The sequence below is a fragment of the Takifugu rubripes genome, chromosome 5 (assembly GCF_901000725.2).
Source record: "Takifugu rubripes chromosome 5, fTakRub1.2, whole genome shotgun sequence".
Taxonomy (NCBI): domain Eukaryota; kingdom Metazoa; phylum Chordata; class Actinopteri; order Tetraodontiformes; family Tetraodontidae; genus Takifugu; species Takifugu rubripes.
Window position 1 is genome coordinate 9002724 of NC_042289.1, and position 16932 is coordinate 9019655.

The 16932-nt window shown below is 42.3% G+C and overlaps 2 protein-coding genes and 1 gene segment (V, D, J or C); 1 reads left to right on the forward strand and 2 right to left on the reverse strand.

The window, feature by feature from the left end:
* The first annotated feature begins 258 nt into the window (after positions 1 to 258).
* Positions 259 to 2629, forward strand: LOC115249990 (immunoglobulin lambda-1 light chain-like). Its single transcript, XM_029836717.1, has 4 exons — positions 259 to 298; positions 391 to 710; positions 1643 to 1679; positions 2310 to 2629. Exons 1-4 carry the CDS (start codon positions 259 to 261, stop codon positions 2627 to 2629), a joined length of 717 nt encoding a protein of 238 aa, XP_029692577.1.
* A 3056-nt stretch (positions 2630 to 5685) lies between these two features.
* LOC115249989 (immunoglobulin lambda-1 light chain-like) lies at positions 5686 to 8040 on the reverse strand. The gene is made up of 4 exons (XM_029836716.1): positions 8001 to 8040; positions 7589 to 7908; positions 6630 to 6666; positions 5686 to 6005 (listed from the first exon to the last, which is right to left on the reverse strand). The coding sequence occupies exons 1-4, from the start codon at positions 8038 to 8040 to the stop codon at positions 5686 to 5688; spliced, it is 717 nt and encodes a 238-aa protein (XP_029692576.1).
* Positions 8041 to 8138: 98 nt separating this feature from the next.
* LOC115249991 (T cell receptor gamma variable 4-like) lies at positions 8139 to 16397 on the reverse strand. The segment is given in 5 exon segments: positions 8139 to 9628; positions 9975 to 10060; positions 12534 to 12567; positions 15947 to 16272; positions 16365 to 16397. Coding segments are annotated over 4 exon segments (462 nt in total).
* Positions 16398 to 16932: the final 535 nt, after the last annotated feature.

Here is a 16932-nt window from a genome sequence, read left to right on the forward strand (position 1 = left end):
CAGGAAGCAGCTGCAGCTCTGATGGTCTTTATTTAACTTCATGTAAATGAAACGTTGGAGCTCCAATCTGCTCTTTTCCACATCACACACAGGAGAAAAGCTGCAGATTGAAGAGAAGCTCCTCCTCCTGTCAGTCCCTCTCAGCTCCAATGGGCTATTAAATTGCTCCTCCAGCACCTCCTCTCCTCATCCTTCAAAGCCTGAATCTGTCAGCAGTAAAGTCACTTTCCAGGTTGATAGTCAGCACACAGTGGCAACATGCTGGAGAGCCTCTGCACTCTCATCACTGCTCTAACATGTGAGGAGGCTGACTTACTGCAGCTCTGAGCTCATGCTGGATTCATCAGTCTGTGTCTTTCTCTTGACTTCATGTCCTCTTGTTGTTTCCAGGTGTGAGTGCTGTGACGGTGCTGACACAGAAGCCCACTGTTGTGTCTCTGAGCAGAGGAGAGTCAATCACCATGGACTGTAACCTGGGAACTGGTACTAACTATGCTGGCTGGTATAAACAGGTTCCAGGAGGAGTTCCTCAGTATGTGCTGAGCTGGCATAGCAGCTGGAGTTCTGTTGACTATGGTTCTGGTTTCTCATCTCCAAGATTCACTTCTACTCATCAGTCAACATCAGATTATCGTTTGATGATCAATAATCTGGAGGAGGGAGACTCAGCAGTCTATTACTGTGGAACATGGGACGGCTCTGCTAAAGAAGAGGTATCACAGTGATTCAGACTGTGACAAAAACCTCCTCACTCAATACTTCTGCTTTTTAGTGTCTGATACATCAGCTCATGTTCAGTCTCACTAAATTACAAATCAACTCATGTTCACACTCAAGTTTCTCAAAGAAACTTTCAGATTGTTGGAAACTTTCTGCTGTTTCATCACTGAACATAACAAGAACCAAAACCAACTCCCTCACTCGTCCTTCATCCTCCATCATCACCATTAAAATACACCTTTAAGTCATCAAAACGACTTTATGGGGAATATGATGAAGAGTTTGTTGATTAAAGTTCTAACAGAGAATCTGTTGTGGTGATGATGATGGTGACGTTGATAATGATGAAGATGATGAAGATGATGATAATGATGGTGGTGATGATGATTATGATGATGATAGTGGTGGTGATGATGATGGTGGTGATGATGATGATGATGGTGATAATGATAATGACAATGATGATGGTGATGATGGTGATAATGATGATAATGATGATGCTGATGGTGATGATGATGACGATGATGACGATGATGATAGTGATGATGGTGACAATGATGATGGTGATGGCGATGATGATGATGGTGATGATGGTGATGATGATGATATTGATGATGATGATGGTAAAGATGATGGTGATTGTGATGATGATGGTGATGGTGATGATGATGATGATGGTGATGATGTGATGAAGATGATGGTGATGATGATGATGATGATGATGATGGTGTTGATAATATTGATGATGTGGTGATGATGATGATGATAATGATGATGATGGTGATGATGGTGATGATGATGATGATAATGATGATGATGATGGTGGTGTCACCAGTGAAGGCTGTTCTCATGTCTCAGTGTCTCCACTCATCAGTGACTCTCAGCAGGTTTTTGTGCAGCTGTGTGTACAAACTGAATCACTGTGGTATTCGGACCAGGAACCAAGCTGATTGTCACCAGTAAGTACTTTTACACTCAGCAGAAACAACAAAGATTTGATGCTTTTGATACAAACTAGAAGCTTTTTCATAGAAATGTGGAGTGTGGAAATGATTTGAAATATTCTTCTGTTAGTCTTTGACCTGCTTTGATACTTTATCTGTCAGCTAAAGGAAACATCTCCAAAGATTACATCATTTCAATCAGTTTCTCACCAAATATTGTTGAGTTTTCTTCATTTTCACCTGTTTTTAATAACTGCAGAACAGATTTTCTACCTAAACGTCTTTTAAATTGACTTTGGTTTCTTGGCTCGTGTTTGATGGAAGTGAGTGAAAAAGGTTTTGTAAAATTCACCCAAATTAACTCAGCTGAAATTCACATTTTAATTTTTTTACTTTATATTTTTGTATCATTTGCTGGTTATAATTTTACTTTGGTCAAATATTGAATTGATGCTGTTTATATTCAAAATGACTCTGAAATGGTGTAAAATATCTGGTTTAGTGAGATTTTCCTCAAATTGTTGCTGAAGATTGAAGGTTTTATTTGCTGAGTGTGTTTGTGATGTTTTCAACCAAACTCCTAAATTCATTAGTTCCTGTTGAACTTTATGTGAGTGTGTGAATTTCTTCTTCATGTATTTTCAGGCTCCAGCCTCCCTCCTCCTGTCCTGACAGTCTTCCCTCCGTCCAGAGCTGAGCTCCAGTCCAACAAAGCCACTCTGGTCTGTCTGTCCAGACTCTCTGCACCTTTTGCAGAGGTGAGCTGGTTGCTTGGTGACACTTCAGTGAGCAGCGGGATCTCCACCAGCACTCCTGTCCAACAAGCAGACCAGACTTTCCAAATCAGCAGCCATCTGTCCATCCTGACGTCAGACTGGGACGCGCAGAAGGTTTACACCTGTAAAGTGTCTGTGGGCTCCCAGACTGCAGAGAAAAGCATCAAGAAGTCCGAGTGTGAAGAATAGTGGAGGAGCAGCAGCACCATTTCACATCTGCTTCTTTAGTCTTTGTGCTGCATCAGCAGCTTCACATGTCAGAGGAGACCAGTCTGCATGCTTGGAATCAATGTTGTCACGCTGAGCTGCTGCTCTTGGAGCAGCTTTGCAGCTGCTCTGTTTTTACAATCTTTCAATAAAAACTCATCAAGTTGAAGAAAAAGAACTCTTTCTGTTTATTTGGACTCTTCCAAATGTTGTTTTCAACAATAATCAATAAAAGTTCAGTGATTTTAGTGTTTGGTGACAACAGAAAAATCAGATCTATAATAAAGTGAAACTGAGTTTTCATGCTTCATCTGTGAAGCGTGGCCTCTGGACGCCTCAGTACTTTCCCAGGATGCACCTGCAGGCCTCCTCACTCATTTATAGCTGCATCTACATGGAGCTCAAATGTCAGCTGTGTAAAAACAGAGGGAACCGTCTCATTAAATGAACTGAACTTTAAACTGTTTAAATGAAAAAATGCTTTTCCACTATTTCAGTCTTGCAGAATGTGGAACTAAGAAAATGCTGCATCTGGATCTTAATGCCAGACCAACACCCTCACTGGTTCCTGCAGCCTCTCATCAGTCATACTGAGTCTGTGTTTGAGCCTCCACAGATGGATCTGACCTGGGTTTGTGTCACATGGTGGCTGCTGCAGGTCATTTATCAGCCCATGTTGTCTCCTCTCACTTCAGACACAAACAGCTGCCCAATCTTTCAGCAACAGTTCCAAGTTCCTGGCTGACCTACTGGACATTGTCCACGTTGTTCTTTCCAAAAGTGCTTCAGCCCACCTCTGTGGAGGCTTCAAACTCTCCAATTAGAGTCAAACGGAACCATGGTTGTTCTATGATGTCACCTGACTGTTCACCTGCATGGCAGCTTCAGATGCTGTGAGGAGGCGCCCGGTCCAGGACAACACACTGACAGAACACATTTGCTCTCTGCTCAGCCTCTCTTACCACCAGCTACTTCCAATTCAGAGAAAGCTTCCACAGACAGAAACATGGCTGCACCGTGGGCTCACTGGTGTCTCCTGTCGTGGAACAAACATCTGTATGGAAGATGTGGAAACCAAGACACTGACCTCTTTCTCTGGAACGACTCAGTCACTGGTTTATGGATTGAAGGGTTATAAAATTCAACCCTCAAGATAAAACAGAGTTAAGGCTCTGTGTGTGAATTAACAATGTTTTAGCTTTGACTCCTCATATATTCACCCAAAGTAGTCAAGATTAATAATCACAGATAGGATCCATGTAGGCCTGCACTGGTGTATTGTCCCTTAGTTTAGACACTGAATGTTCTCCTTATTCAGTCATCATCTGACAGCTCATGCTGAGTTTTGAACGACACTTGTGCATTTTGCACAACAGACTCCAAAACTCCTTTTTGATCTTCAATAAATACTGGGCGACCTTTTGAAAAGAACCATCTTATGGTACTCTGTGTTTTTTGGACACAAGCATGCAGACAGGTGCCTTCTGAGTGGAACGGCCTTCCCCCCTCCTCCTCTTCCTCTCCGACATCGAGGCTCCGAAGAGGAGGCTGGAAAATTCCTCGTGAAGATGTCAGGGACCATGTTTTGTCCTCCCTGGAGTGTGTAGGACACATTGCAGCTGACAGAAGCCTCAAAGTGGTGATGGGTTTGAAGCTCAACAGTAAGGTGTGATGTAAGGGTGAGGAAGAGGCACAGCTGGGACTGAAATACGCGAGTGACAATGTTTCCAACCTTGTATTACTATATTAAAATTATTGTTTTAAACAAATTTTGGGCTTTAAAACAGGTTTTGATTTTTGGTTTCATTCTATAGTTCAGTATTGCATTGTAAAAAAATAAAATAAAATAAAGCTGACTACTTCACGGATTTCACTTTTCGCGTGTTATTTTTGGAACGCAACTCCCGCGATAAACGAGGGATCACTGTATTCTCCCATTTGTTTCCAATCCTTGAACCAAACCTGGACAAACGTCCATAATTCCAGTTCCGTATTCAGAGAGGTGCCTGCAGCAGCTGAGAGGAGAGAACAACACAAGCATGGATTCATTCATCTTCATGCTCGCTGAGAACTTCCTGCTAGAGCTTCAACATCAGACTCAACAGGGTCTCCTTCTACACAAGGGTGACGTGTCTGAGCTCTAAATACACTGGTTACATCACTCAAGCACATTATCGTCATGACAACACTCCGTTTAGGCATCAGCAGCCATCGATACATTTATGCACTGTTGCTCAGTGTAACTGCAGAGAATAAAATCAATCCAACCCAGATTGTTGATCGCTGGATCGATATGTGTTGATCGTATCATCATCGTGGATCACATCATGAATTATCTGGAACATCGAGTCTTTCACCCTTGATGATCCTGTTGTGACATTTAAACACATAAATATCCTCCACATATTAAACAATAAAATCATTGTTCTTCAAATGATAAAACGGTTCCCTCTGTTTTTAGACAGCTGACATTTGAGCTCCATTGTTCAGGTTCTGCATCTGTTGCATCAATCAGAGCAGAGTTCTTGAGTGCTCACAGGAAAATGTTTGACACATTTCTGGATGCTCCACTTTAAATATGGACACGCTAAACAGAAACCCAGCTGACATTTGAGCTCCATTTAGATGCAGCTATAAATGAGTGAGGAGGCCTGCAGGTGCATCCTGGGAAAGTACTGAGGCGTCCAGAGGCCACGCTTCACAGATGAAGCATGAAAACTCAGTTTCACTTTATTATAGATCTGATTTTTCTGTTGTCCTGAGACAAGACACGAAAATCACTGAACTTTTATTGATTATTGTTGAAAACAACATTTGGAAGAGTCCAAATAAACAGAAAGAGTTCTTTTTCTTCAACTTGATGAGTTTTTATTGAAAGATTGTAAAAACAGAGCAGCTGCAAAGCTGCTCCAAGAGCAGCAGCTCAGCGTGACAACATTGATTACAAGCATGCAGACTGGTCTCCTCTGACACGTGAAGCTGCTGATGCAGCACAAAGACTAAAGAAGCAGATGTGAAATGGTGCTGCTGCTCCTCCACTATTCTTCACACTCGGACTTCTTGAGGCTTTTCTCTGCAGTCTGGGAGCCCACAGACACTTTACAGGTGTAAACCTTCTGCGCGTCCCAGTCTGACGTCAGGATGGACAGATGGCTGCTGATTTGGAAAGTCTGGTCTGCTTGTTGGACAGGAGTGCTGGTGGAGATCCCGCTGCTCACTGAAGTGTCACCAAGCAACCAGCTCACCTCTGCAAAAGGTGCAGAGAGTCTGGACAGACAGACCAGAGTGGCTTTGTTGGACTGGAGCTCAGCTCTGGACGGAGGGAAGACTGTCAGGACAGGAGGAGGGAGGCTGGAGCCTGAAAATACATGAAGAAGAAATTCACACACTCACACAAAGTTCAACAGGAACTAATGAATTTAGGAGTTTGGTTGAAAACATCACAAACACACTCAGCAAATAAAACCTTCAATCCTCAGCAACAATATGAGAAAAATCTCACTAAAGCAGATATTTTACACCATTTCAGAGTCATTTTGAACAAAAACAGCATCAATTAAATATTTGACCAATGTAAAATTATGACCAGCAAATGATACAAAAATATAAAGCTATATATTTAAAATTTATGCTGAATGAAGTTGGATGAATTTTCCAAAACCTTTGTCACTCACTTCCATCAAACACGAGCCAAGAAACCAAAGTCAATTTAAAATACGTTTAGGTAGAAAATCTGTTCTGCAGTTATTAAAAACAGGTGAAAATGAAGAAAACTCAACAATATTTGGTGAGAAACTGATTGAAATGATGTAATCTTTGGAGATGTTTCCTTTAGCTGACAGATAAAGTATCAAAGCAGGTCAAAGACTAACAGAAGAATATTTCAAATCATTTCCACACTCCACATTTCTATGAAAAAGCTTCTAGTTTGTATCAAAAGCATCAAATCTTTGTTGTTTCTGCTGAGTGTAAAAGTACTTACTGGTGACAATCAGCTTGGTTCCTGGTCCGAATACCACAGTGATTCAGTTTGTACACACAGCTGTACAAAAACCTGCTGAGAGTCACTGATGAGTGGAGACACTGAGACATGAGAACAGCCTTCACTGGTGACACCATCATCACCATCATCATCATCACCATCATCATCATCATCATTATCATCATCATCATCATCACCATCATCATCATAATCATCATCATCACCACCATCATCATCATCACCATCATCATTATCATCATCACCACATCATCAATATTATCAACACCATCATCATCATCATCATCATCATCATCATCATCATCATCACCATCATCATCATCACCACATCCTCAATATAACACCATCATCATCATCATCATCATCACCATCATCATCTTCATCACATCATCACCATCATCATCACCATCACCATCATCATCATCACCATCATCATCACAATCACCATCATCACATCATCATCACCATCATCACCACCATCATCATCGCCATCACCATCACAATCACCATCATCACCATCATCACTATCATCATCACCACCATCATCATCACCACCACTATCATCATCATAATCATCGTCACCACCATCATTATCATCATCTTCATCATTATCATCACAACAGATTCTCTGTTAGAACTTTAATCAACAAACTCTTCATCATATTCCCCATAAAGTCGTTTTGATGACTTAAAGGTGTATTTTAATGGTGATGATGGAGGATGAAGGATGAGTGAGGGAGTTGGTTTTGGTTCTTGTTATTTTCAGTGATGAAACAGCAGAAAGTTTCCAACAATCTGAAAGTTTCTCTGAGAAACTGAGTGTGAACATGAGTTGATTTGTAATTTAGTGAGACTGAACATGAGCTGATGTATCAGACACTAAAAAGCAGAAGTATTGAGTGAGGAGGTTTTTGTCACAGTCTGAATCACTGTGATACGTTCTCTTTAGCAGAGCTGTCCCATGTTCCACAGTAATAGACTGCTGAGTCTCCCTCCTCCAGATTATTGATCATCAAACGATAATCTGATGTTGACTGATGAGTAGAAGTGAATCTTGGAGATGAGAAACCAGAACCATATTTGACAGAACTCCAGCTGCTACGCCAGCTCAGCACATACTGAGGAACTCCTCCTGGAACCTGTTTATACCAGGCAGCATAGTTAGTACTAGTTCCCAGGTTACAGTCCATGGTGACTGACTCTCCTCTGCTCAGAGACACAACAGTGGGCTTCTGTGTCAGCACCGTCACAGCACTCACACCTGGAAACAACAAGAGGACATGAAGTCAAGAGAAAGACACAGACTGATGAATCCAGCATGAGCTCAGAGCTGCAGTAAGTCAGCCTCCTCACATGTTAGAGCAGTGATGAGAGTGCAGAGGCTCTCCAGCATGTTGCCACTGTGTGCTGACTATCAACCTGGAAAGTGACTTTACTGCTGACAGATTCAGGCTTTGGAGGATGAGGAGAGGAGGTGCTGGAGGAGCAATTTAATAGCCCACTGGAGCTGAGAGGGACTGACAGGAGGAGGAGCTTCTCTTAGATCTGCAGCTTCACCATCAGTGTTTCCTGCCACTGTGTCTTTTCTCTCCCAATTATTTGCATTTTAAATTTTTTGACTTCCACACAGAGTCTCTGTGGTTCTCTAAATAAAGCTCAGCTTTAATATTCTTCCTTTACATGCTTTGTTACAGTCCAAGAATGTGTCAAGTCCCCACGATGACATCTAAATGTATTTTTAACAGATAGATTTGTGCATTTATTGATTTTTCATTCACCGTGACTTCAGTTCTCAATGATGAACTATAGCAAATATACAGTAGTTTGAATAAAGATCAGATCCTTCACAACAAGCAGTCTAAATATCATTGACTTCATTGAAAATTAAAAAAGTCACTGAGTTGAGACTGATGTGTTTTTAGCTCCAAACATTTAAAGAGCAGCTTTAATATTTTTTCCTGATGTTGGTGAATGTCTCAGAGCAGGAACGTTCAAACTCTTCCACAAAGGTTTGTGTGGCTGCAGGTTTGTGTTGTAACGTCAACAGCAGAGCAGCCTTGACTCATTTAATCACCTGATCTGAGTCTTCAGACAGCTGATTGGTCAAACTGTGTCTTGATTGGTTTCATCAAACCTGCAGACTCGACCCTTTGTTGAACTACGCAAATGATTTCTACCCACAGATACTAGAGATCATCTATAAATACGCTGCACTAAGACAAGACAGTGACAGGTGACCAGGCCCACCATATGTAATTCCTGCTGGTATTAAAGCGTCAGACTCGTCACACTCATCAGACTCTGCAACGATTCTCAGAATTCACAATCTGCTTGTGTTGTGATGTCTATTTTCCTCTCAGATGTGCTATATGTTATCAACAAACGGCTCCACCTGCACGTGGGGTGAAGGGGGTTGTTGATGATGGACTTTAGCTCAGCTAAATTCTCTACTCAACCACCTCCATAGTGGAGAACAGAAGGCAGTTCAGGCCTCAGCCTTCAGCTCTCTCACTGCTTCCATAAGCAGCTGCAGCAAAGAAGGTGGCACCTGTGCTCCCACAGGAGATGATCACATCAGTGTCCTGGACCTCTGGAGGACACGGTCTCAGCAGGTGGACACCATGTTGGACACGCTTGAAGCACCCCATGACCTGGGAAGCTTGTCCATCAAAGGAAAGGAATTGGTCTTGTAACCAGCGGGGCATTGGTTCAAATCCTCTGATGGGTCATGGGTGTGGGGTTCCCATTAGCAAGGCACCTAGTCTTCATTGCACCCTCTGCCCTGTTTACATATTGACATGATCATTAGTAGTTCACACATATTATTGATAATCAAGCTGTTTTTGTCCCGAATTCCCTTCCTGATCAGGGAAGGACGACCAAACATCTTGTCTCTAGATCATCCTAGAAGATAATCCTGTAGTCTGAGGTGTACCAGGAGGGAATTTGTCCCCATATTTGGCTCCAAAATCAGTTGCAGCCTAAAAATCCAAAATATTAAATGTGTTCAATAGTTATGACCAAGAAATCTTCACGTGTGTGAGGAGTTTCCTTCTCAACACTCTACATAAAACAAGACAAGACAGGAGGAGGAGGAGGAGGACACTTGATGCTTCCAGGAACACCAGTCCAGCCCAGGAGGGAAGGAGGAGCAGATTTAAATACCGGAGGACACAATTAGACACAGATGAGACACATGAGGAACATTAAGATTGGGACAGTCAGAGACAGGGGGGACAAGACAAAGAGACAAAGACAAAACTTAAACTGGAGTGAACCTCAACAGACACATGTGAACAGACAAGTGAACAAGTGAAGAAGCCTCACAGTGGAACTGTGACAGCAGCTCTGACAGAGTGGCTCAGCTCTGGATGGAGGGAAGACTGTCAGGACAGGAGGAGGGAGGCTGGAGCCTGAAAATACATGAAGAGGAAATTCACACACTCACACAAAGTTCAACAGTTACTAATGAATTTAGCAGTGGTGGGCCGTCAGGGCCTGCAAGGCCTTCTCTGCTGGCCTAAAAATATCTGAATCACAGACTGATGTTAATTGTATTTTCAAAATATAATTAACATCAGTCAAATAATATTTTGTCCATGAATATGTATTAAATAATTCTAAATGGTCTGTCTGCTTCCTTTCATTGCTAGCCCCCTGGTTGCGCTGCTTCCAGACGTGTATTTTCATATTTAAGCATTTAACCAATCACATTTCAGCCACTATTTGTTGCCAGGGTCAGAGAAATCTGCCTTCACAATCAGTTCTGCGGACCCTGTAGCATAAAAAAAATGTCGATCAAACTGTTGCTTCAACCAATCAGATTGTGAGTTGGCGACCCCAAGGCCTTCTAGCAGGCGTAGGAAACGTCAGCGTATTCACGCGCTTTGATTGGACAGTCAGAGAGTGCACGAGCCAGAGCTAGCAAACTGCATCTGTAGCGAGCTGCACAAGCAAAGATATTGTTGTGTTGATTTAATAGCTGTTTTGTCAACCCACAATGGCTGAAGTAGGAGAAGAAATGGATTTGGTTACAGATTTACTGTCAAAGCCATTTTCAAGACCGACTTTTCAAGAAAAGCTGGACATCGTTAAGCAAGGTCGGGCAACTCCGAAGCTAGCAAGCCTGTCGCAACCGGGAAAAGGATTTGTCCGCCACTTTCAGTCCGCTAACTACGAGCGGTACTCCGGGCTCACAGGCTCCGAGGAACGCTGCTAATTGTATTGCTGGGAGTGCTTGTTATTGATCGACATGGTGTTTGGAGCCACACTGGATTTGTAAATTTGGCTTGCCTAACCAAGGCAGCAACGAGGCATCAAAGCACTGCCGGACACTTACAAGCAACGGTGCTTTCCAAAACTTTTGGGGAAACCAGAGTGGATCTACAGCGGAGCGAGCAAATGCGCAGGGAAACGGAGCTCCGCAACGAAAAGTTGGAGAAAAATAGGGAAATCTTAAAAAGACTGATAGACTGTGTTTGGCGGTGAGCATCCCCGTGTCTACTGCTTCTGTTGAACGGACATTCTCAGCCCTAAAGCGAATTAAAACTTATGCCAGAAATACGACAGGGCAGGCTCGACCTTCAGCATTAGCTGCGATGGCGATAGAAAAGGACTTCTTGATGGAACTGAAACGCACGGATAATCTGCACAACAGAGTCATTGAAATCTTCTTGAGGAAAGAAAGGAGGATGGATTTTGTGTACAAATAATCAGGATTTTTGGTGAGTAAAATCAAAAATCCAGATTATTATACTAAAATGTTGCTATACTGTATTCCTAAATAATTTAGCGTGTTGGGGAGGGTCAGTGTGGGAATTTCCCAGCATGCTTTGTGGCAGTGTGTCTGTGGGTTCAGGTTTTTGTTAACCCTGTTTTTGTTCGTTGTAAATGTTATCTTTTGCAACTTTAAATGTTAGTGTTCTATTTATTTAGTTCTGGTTGTTGATGTATTTAATTACTGTTTTAATTACTGTTCACTTGCACATCATAAGCCAGGTTATGTGTGTGATTGAAGACCTCCCTTCGTTCATGCGTCTTTAGTTCCGTGTTTAATAAAGTAAAGCTTTTCTGCAGTTGAACTGTATAATAGGCTGGCAGAAGTCTGTATCCGACTTCTTCCGCAACCTAAAACCCTAGCTTGTCACAATAATATTGCAATTTTGTCAAGTATTTTTGATGCTTTTTTTATGTGTGTCGCAGCTGTACCTGCAGTGGAAGTTTTATAGCCATAAAATGGTTATTGATGGTTGGATTGATTCAGACGGAGCACTACTGAAGGCCTAGGTGTGAAATGCACACCCGCCACTGGAATTTAGGAGTTTGGTTGAAAACATCACAAACACACTGAGCAAATAAAACCTTCAATCTTCAGCAACAATATGAGGAAAATCTCACTAAACCAGATATTTTACAACATTTCAGAGTCGTTTTTAACATAAACAGCGTCAATTAAATATTTGACGAAAGTAAAATTATGACCAACAAATGATACAAAAATATAAAGTTACATAATTAAAATGAGAATTTCAGCATCTGACATAATTTGGGTGAATTTTACAAAACCTTTTTCACTCACTTCCATCAAACACGAGCCAAGAAACCAAAGTCAATTTAAAATACGTTTAGGTAGAAAATCTGTTCTGCAGTTATTAAAAACAGGTGAAAATGAAGAAAACTCAACAATATTTGGTGAGAAACTGATTGAAATGATGTAATCTTTGGAGATGTTTCCTTTAGCTGACAGATAAAGTATCAAAGCAGGTCAAAGACTAACAGAAGAATATTTCAAATCATTTCCACACTCCACATTTCTATGAAAAAGCTTCTAGTTTGTATCAAAAGCATCAAATCTTTGTTGTTTCTGCTGAGTGTAAAAGTACTTACTGGTGACAATCAGCTTGGTTCCTGGTCCGAATACCACAGTGATTCAGTTTGTACACACAGCTGTACAAAAACCTGCTGAGAGTCACTGATGAGTGGAGACACTGAGACATGAGAACAGCCTTCACTGGTGACACCACCATCACCATCATCATCATCACCATCATCATCACCATCATCATCATCATTGTCACCAATCTCATCACCATCATCACCATTAGCATCACCATCATCACCATTATCATCATCGTCACCATCATCACTATCATCATCGTCATCATCATCACCATCACATCATCATCACCATCATCATCATTGTCCACATTATCATTGTCACCATCATCGTCGTCATCATCATCACCATCATCATCACCACCACTATCATCATCAACATCACAACAGATTCTCCGTTAGAACTTTAATCAACAAATTCTTCATCATGTTCCCCATTAAGTCGTTTTGATGACTTAAAGGTGTATTTTAATGGTGATGATGGAGGATGAAGGATGAGTGAGGGAGTTGCTTTTGGTTCTTGTTATTTTCAGTGATGAAACAGCAGAAAGTTTCCAACAATCTGAAAGTTTCTCTGAGAAACTGAGTGTGAACATGAGTTGATTTGTAATTTAGTGAGACTGAACATGAGCTGATGTATCAGACACTAAAAAGCAGAAGTATTGAGTGAGGAGGTTTTTGTCACAGTCTGAATCACTGTGATACGAGCTCTTTAGCAGAGCCGTCCCATGTTCCACAGTAATAGACTGCTGAGTCTCCCTCCTCCAGATTATTGATCATCAAACGATAATCTGATGTTGACTGATGAGTAGAAGTGAATCTTGGAGATGAGAAACCAGAACCATATGTGACAGAACTCCAGCCGTGATACCAGCTGAGTACAAACTGAGGAACTCCTCCTGGAACCTGTTTATACCAGCGAGCACCACTGTTAGTAACAGTTCCCAGGTTACAGTCCATGGTGACTGACTCTCCTCTGCTCAGAGACACAACAGTGGGCTTCTGTGTCAGCACCGTCACAGCACTCACACCTGGAAACAACAAGAGGACATGAAGTCAAGAGAAAGACACAGACTGATGAATCCAGCATGAGCTCAGAGCTGCAGTAAGTCAGCCTCCTCACATGTTAGAGCAGTGATGAGAGTGCAGAGGCTCTCCAGCATGTTGCCACTGTGTGCTGACTATCAACCTGGAAAGTGACTTTACTGCTGACAGATTCAGGCTTTGGAGGATGAGGAGAGGAGGTGCTGGAGGAGCAATTTAATAGCCCACTGGAGCTGAGAGGGACTGACAGGAGGAGGAGCTTCTCTTCAATCTGCTGCTTCACCATCAGTGTTTCCTGCCAATTATTTGCATTTTTAAATATTCATATTTTACAAAGACTTTCTGTAGTTTTCTTTTTTTCTTTGTACTTGAACTGTAACAATTTTACATTTCATAAAAACCTGAGTGTGGTTGCTGGCCAGTTATGCTCTGGTTTGAACTGGAATCCTCTGAAAGAGGAGCACAGCAGCTCTGACAGAGTGGACGGCTCCAGTGGACGTCTGTTCCTGCTTGTGTGTCACTGCCACGGACTGTTGGGACTGTTTCTTCCCGCCTGTTTCCCACAGATGCCGACTGCCCATGAGGACGATGACATGAACTTGGTCAACAGGAACCTGATGCAGAATGATGAGCAGACAAAGATAAAGATGGTCCCAAACAGGTGGGAAATTCTGCAACCAGCAGACTGTGAACCAGGTCAAAAACCCAAACACCAGTTTGAACTGTTCTCTTTGAAACACAACAAGACAGGAGGAGGAGGAGGAGGAGGAGGAGGAGGACACTTGATGCTTCCAGGAACACCAGTCCAGCCCAGGAGGGAAGGAGGAGCAGATTTAAATACTGGAGGACACAATTAGACACAGGTGAGACACATGAGGAACATTAAGATTGGGACAGTCAGAGACAGGGAGGACAGGACGAGACAAAGACAAAGCTGAAACTGGAGTGAACCTCAACAGACACATGTGAACAGACAAGTGAAGCAGCCTCACAGTGGAACTGTGTAAAGGTGTGTGGAGGGTTGGCGATTCAAACACCTGTTCATTCATGTGGATCACATTTCCTGTCCTAACTCAGCCCACAGGCAGTTCATCATCAGTCTAAGTGAGTTCAGGACGGTTTAGCTCATTAAATAGAAGGCTTACTCCTTATTGTTCCGTTTATGAAATGGTTCATTTCATCAAGTGTTAAAATCTGTTCATTCCAAGACCCAGAAAACTAAAACGGAGCAGCCCCCCAGAGTGGTTTATCACCACATTAATCAAGTGCCTTTCAGCTCAGGACACCATTTCTCTCCATCTAAACTGATCTGTTGCCCTCTGAATTGTGACTGTTGCCCATTCTGCGTGTTGCCATGACACCAGCTCTAATCCCTCTCTAGGGGGCGTGGTTTAGCCACTTTTCCGCAGCAGTTGCTGGCGACAGTTTCACCTGCAGCCAAGTACTCATCAACTGGCTGTTTAAGCCTTTAGCTCCTGTTCACCAGCGTCTGATCCTTTCAACAGCTTAGTGGTAAATGTGGACTCTGAAACCCAGGTTGTTTATATTCAAGATTAGTAATCCTGCTGATTTTTGTTCCTCTTTGAAGGTCACCACACTTCCCTCCTTTATTTAAAGGAGACGTGCCGTAAAGGATCCTTTTCCATTTGAGAGTGTTCCTGGTCACTGCTGCACTTTGTTGCCAACAGAGATTTTTTTCTCATTTGTGAATCCTTTCCATCGATGTTTCTGTGCTTCAGCATCTGGATTATTGCTTCATGATTGACTGTGTTGAACGCTTTGGTCAGAATTGATGAAACAAGTAATACTTCTGAAAGTGTATTTTCCATCTGATGGAGCTTTGACCTCTATGAATCTACATCTCTGGTTTAATTTTATTTCTTAGTCTGAGCATGATTCTTAGTAACTTTGTGAGGTGGCTCTCATGTCTGACTGTTCTGAACAGCCCACATTCTCTTGTTCCTGGTTTCTTTGGGAGTGGGATGAACACTGTCTTCACAAGGTCGGTAGGAAGGTTACTGATGTTGTACATCATATTGATATGTTGTCCTTCAGGTTTTCCCACTGCGGCTCAATATCAGTGATGATTTGTAGGAATTCATTTGTGTTTTTACCTCAACTTGATGGATTATGATCTGGGTTCACCTGTGGCACATGAAGATCTCTACAGGATGAGTGTCCTTCCTTGAAGGCTCCATTTACATTGTTGAGCTTAAACCTACTTAAACCGACTTCAATATGTGTGAATATGAGTTGATTTTCTAATTTAGTGAGACTGAACATGAGCTGATGTATCAGACACTAAAAAGCAGAAGTATTGAGTGAGGAGGTTTTTGTCACAGTCTGAATCACTGTGATACGTACTCGCTAGCAGAGCCGTCCCATGTTTGACAGTAATAGACTGCTGAGTCTCCCTCCTCCAGATTATTGATCAGCAAACGATAATCCGATGTTGACTGATGAGTAGAAGTAAATCTTGGAGATGAGAAACCAGAACCATATTTGACAGAACTATCGCCGTGATACCAGCTCAGTACAAACTGAGGAACTCCTCCTGGAACCTGTTTAAACCAGTAACCAGCACTGTTAGTAACAGTTCCCAGGTTACAGTCCATGGTGACTGACTCTCCTCTGCTCAGAGACACAACAGTGGGCTTCTGTGTCAGCACCGTCACAGCACTCACACCTGGAAACAACAAGAGGACATGAAGTCAAGAGAAAGACACAGACTGATGAATCCAGCATGAGCTCAGAGCTGCAGTAAGTCAGCCTCCTCACATGTTAGAGCAGTGATGAGAGTGCAGAGGCTCTCCAGCATGTTGCCACTGTGTGCTGACTATCAACCTGGAAAGTGACTTTACTGCTGACAGATTCAGGCTTTGGAGGATGAGGACAGGAGGTGCTGGAGGAGCAATTTAATAGCCCACTGGAGCTGAGAGGGACTGACAGGAGGAGGAGCTTCTCTTCAATCTGCTGCTTTTCTCCTGTGTGTGATGTGGAAAAGAGCAGATTGGAGCTCCAACGTTTCATTTACATGAAGTTAAATAAAGACCATCAGAGCTGCAGGTGCTTCCTGCTGATGGAGGAGCTGAGTCAGGTCACATCTGAAGGAGCTGCTTTCTCTGTTTCTATGGTGATGCAGTGCTCCTCTCTGGTGGACTTGAATAGAACAACATCCTTCATGGACAAAATGTTTCTGGATGTGTCACATGTTTCCACATCTACACTTTTTAGTTTATTTTAATGTTTCATGGGTTCAGTGGTTTAATTACTTTAATGGGTTTGACTTTCCTCAAGTAAATAGATAAAACCATGAATTTACCATACAAAATAGTCACAAAAATCA

What these genes read in the sequence shown, in the direction of transcription:
- LOC115249990 (XM_029836717.1), top strand. Translation starts at nt 259, where the DNA reads ATGCTGGAGAGCCTCTGCACTCTCATCACTGCTCTAACAT. An exon ending in GGGACGGCTCTGCTAAAGAA is followed by an intron (nt 711 to 1,642) that starts GAGGTATCACAG and finishes AACTGAATCACT; the next exon opens with GTGGTATTCGGACCAGGAAC. An exon ending in AACCAAGCTGATTGTCACCA is followed by an intron (nt 1,680 to 2,309) that starts GTAAGTACTTTT and finishes ATGTATTTTCAG; the next exon opens with GCTCCAGCCTCCCTCCTCCT.
- LOC115249989 (XM_029836716.1), bottom strand. Translation starts at nt 8,040, where the DNA reads ATGCTGGAGAGCCTCTGCACTCTCATCACTGCTCTAACAT. An exon ending in TCTCATCACTGCTCTAACAT is followed by an intron (nt 7,909 to 8,000) that starts GTGAGGAGGCTG and finishes TGTTGTTTCCAG; the next exon opens with GTGTGAGTGCTGTGACGGTG. An exon ending in GGGACAGCTCTGCTAAAGAG is followed by an intron (nt 6,667 to 7,588) that starts AACGTATCACAG and finishes AACTGAATCACT; the next exon opens with GTGGTATTCGGACCAGGAAC.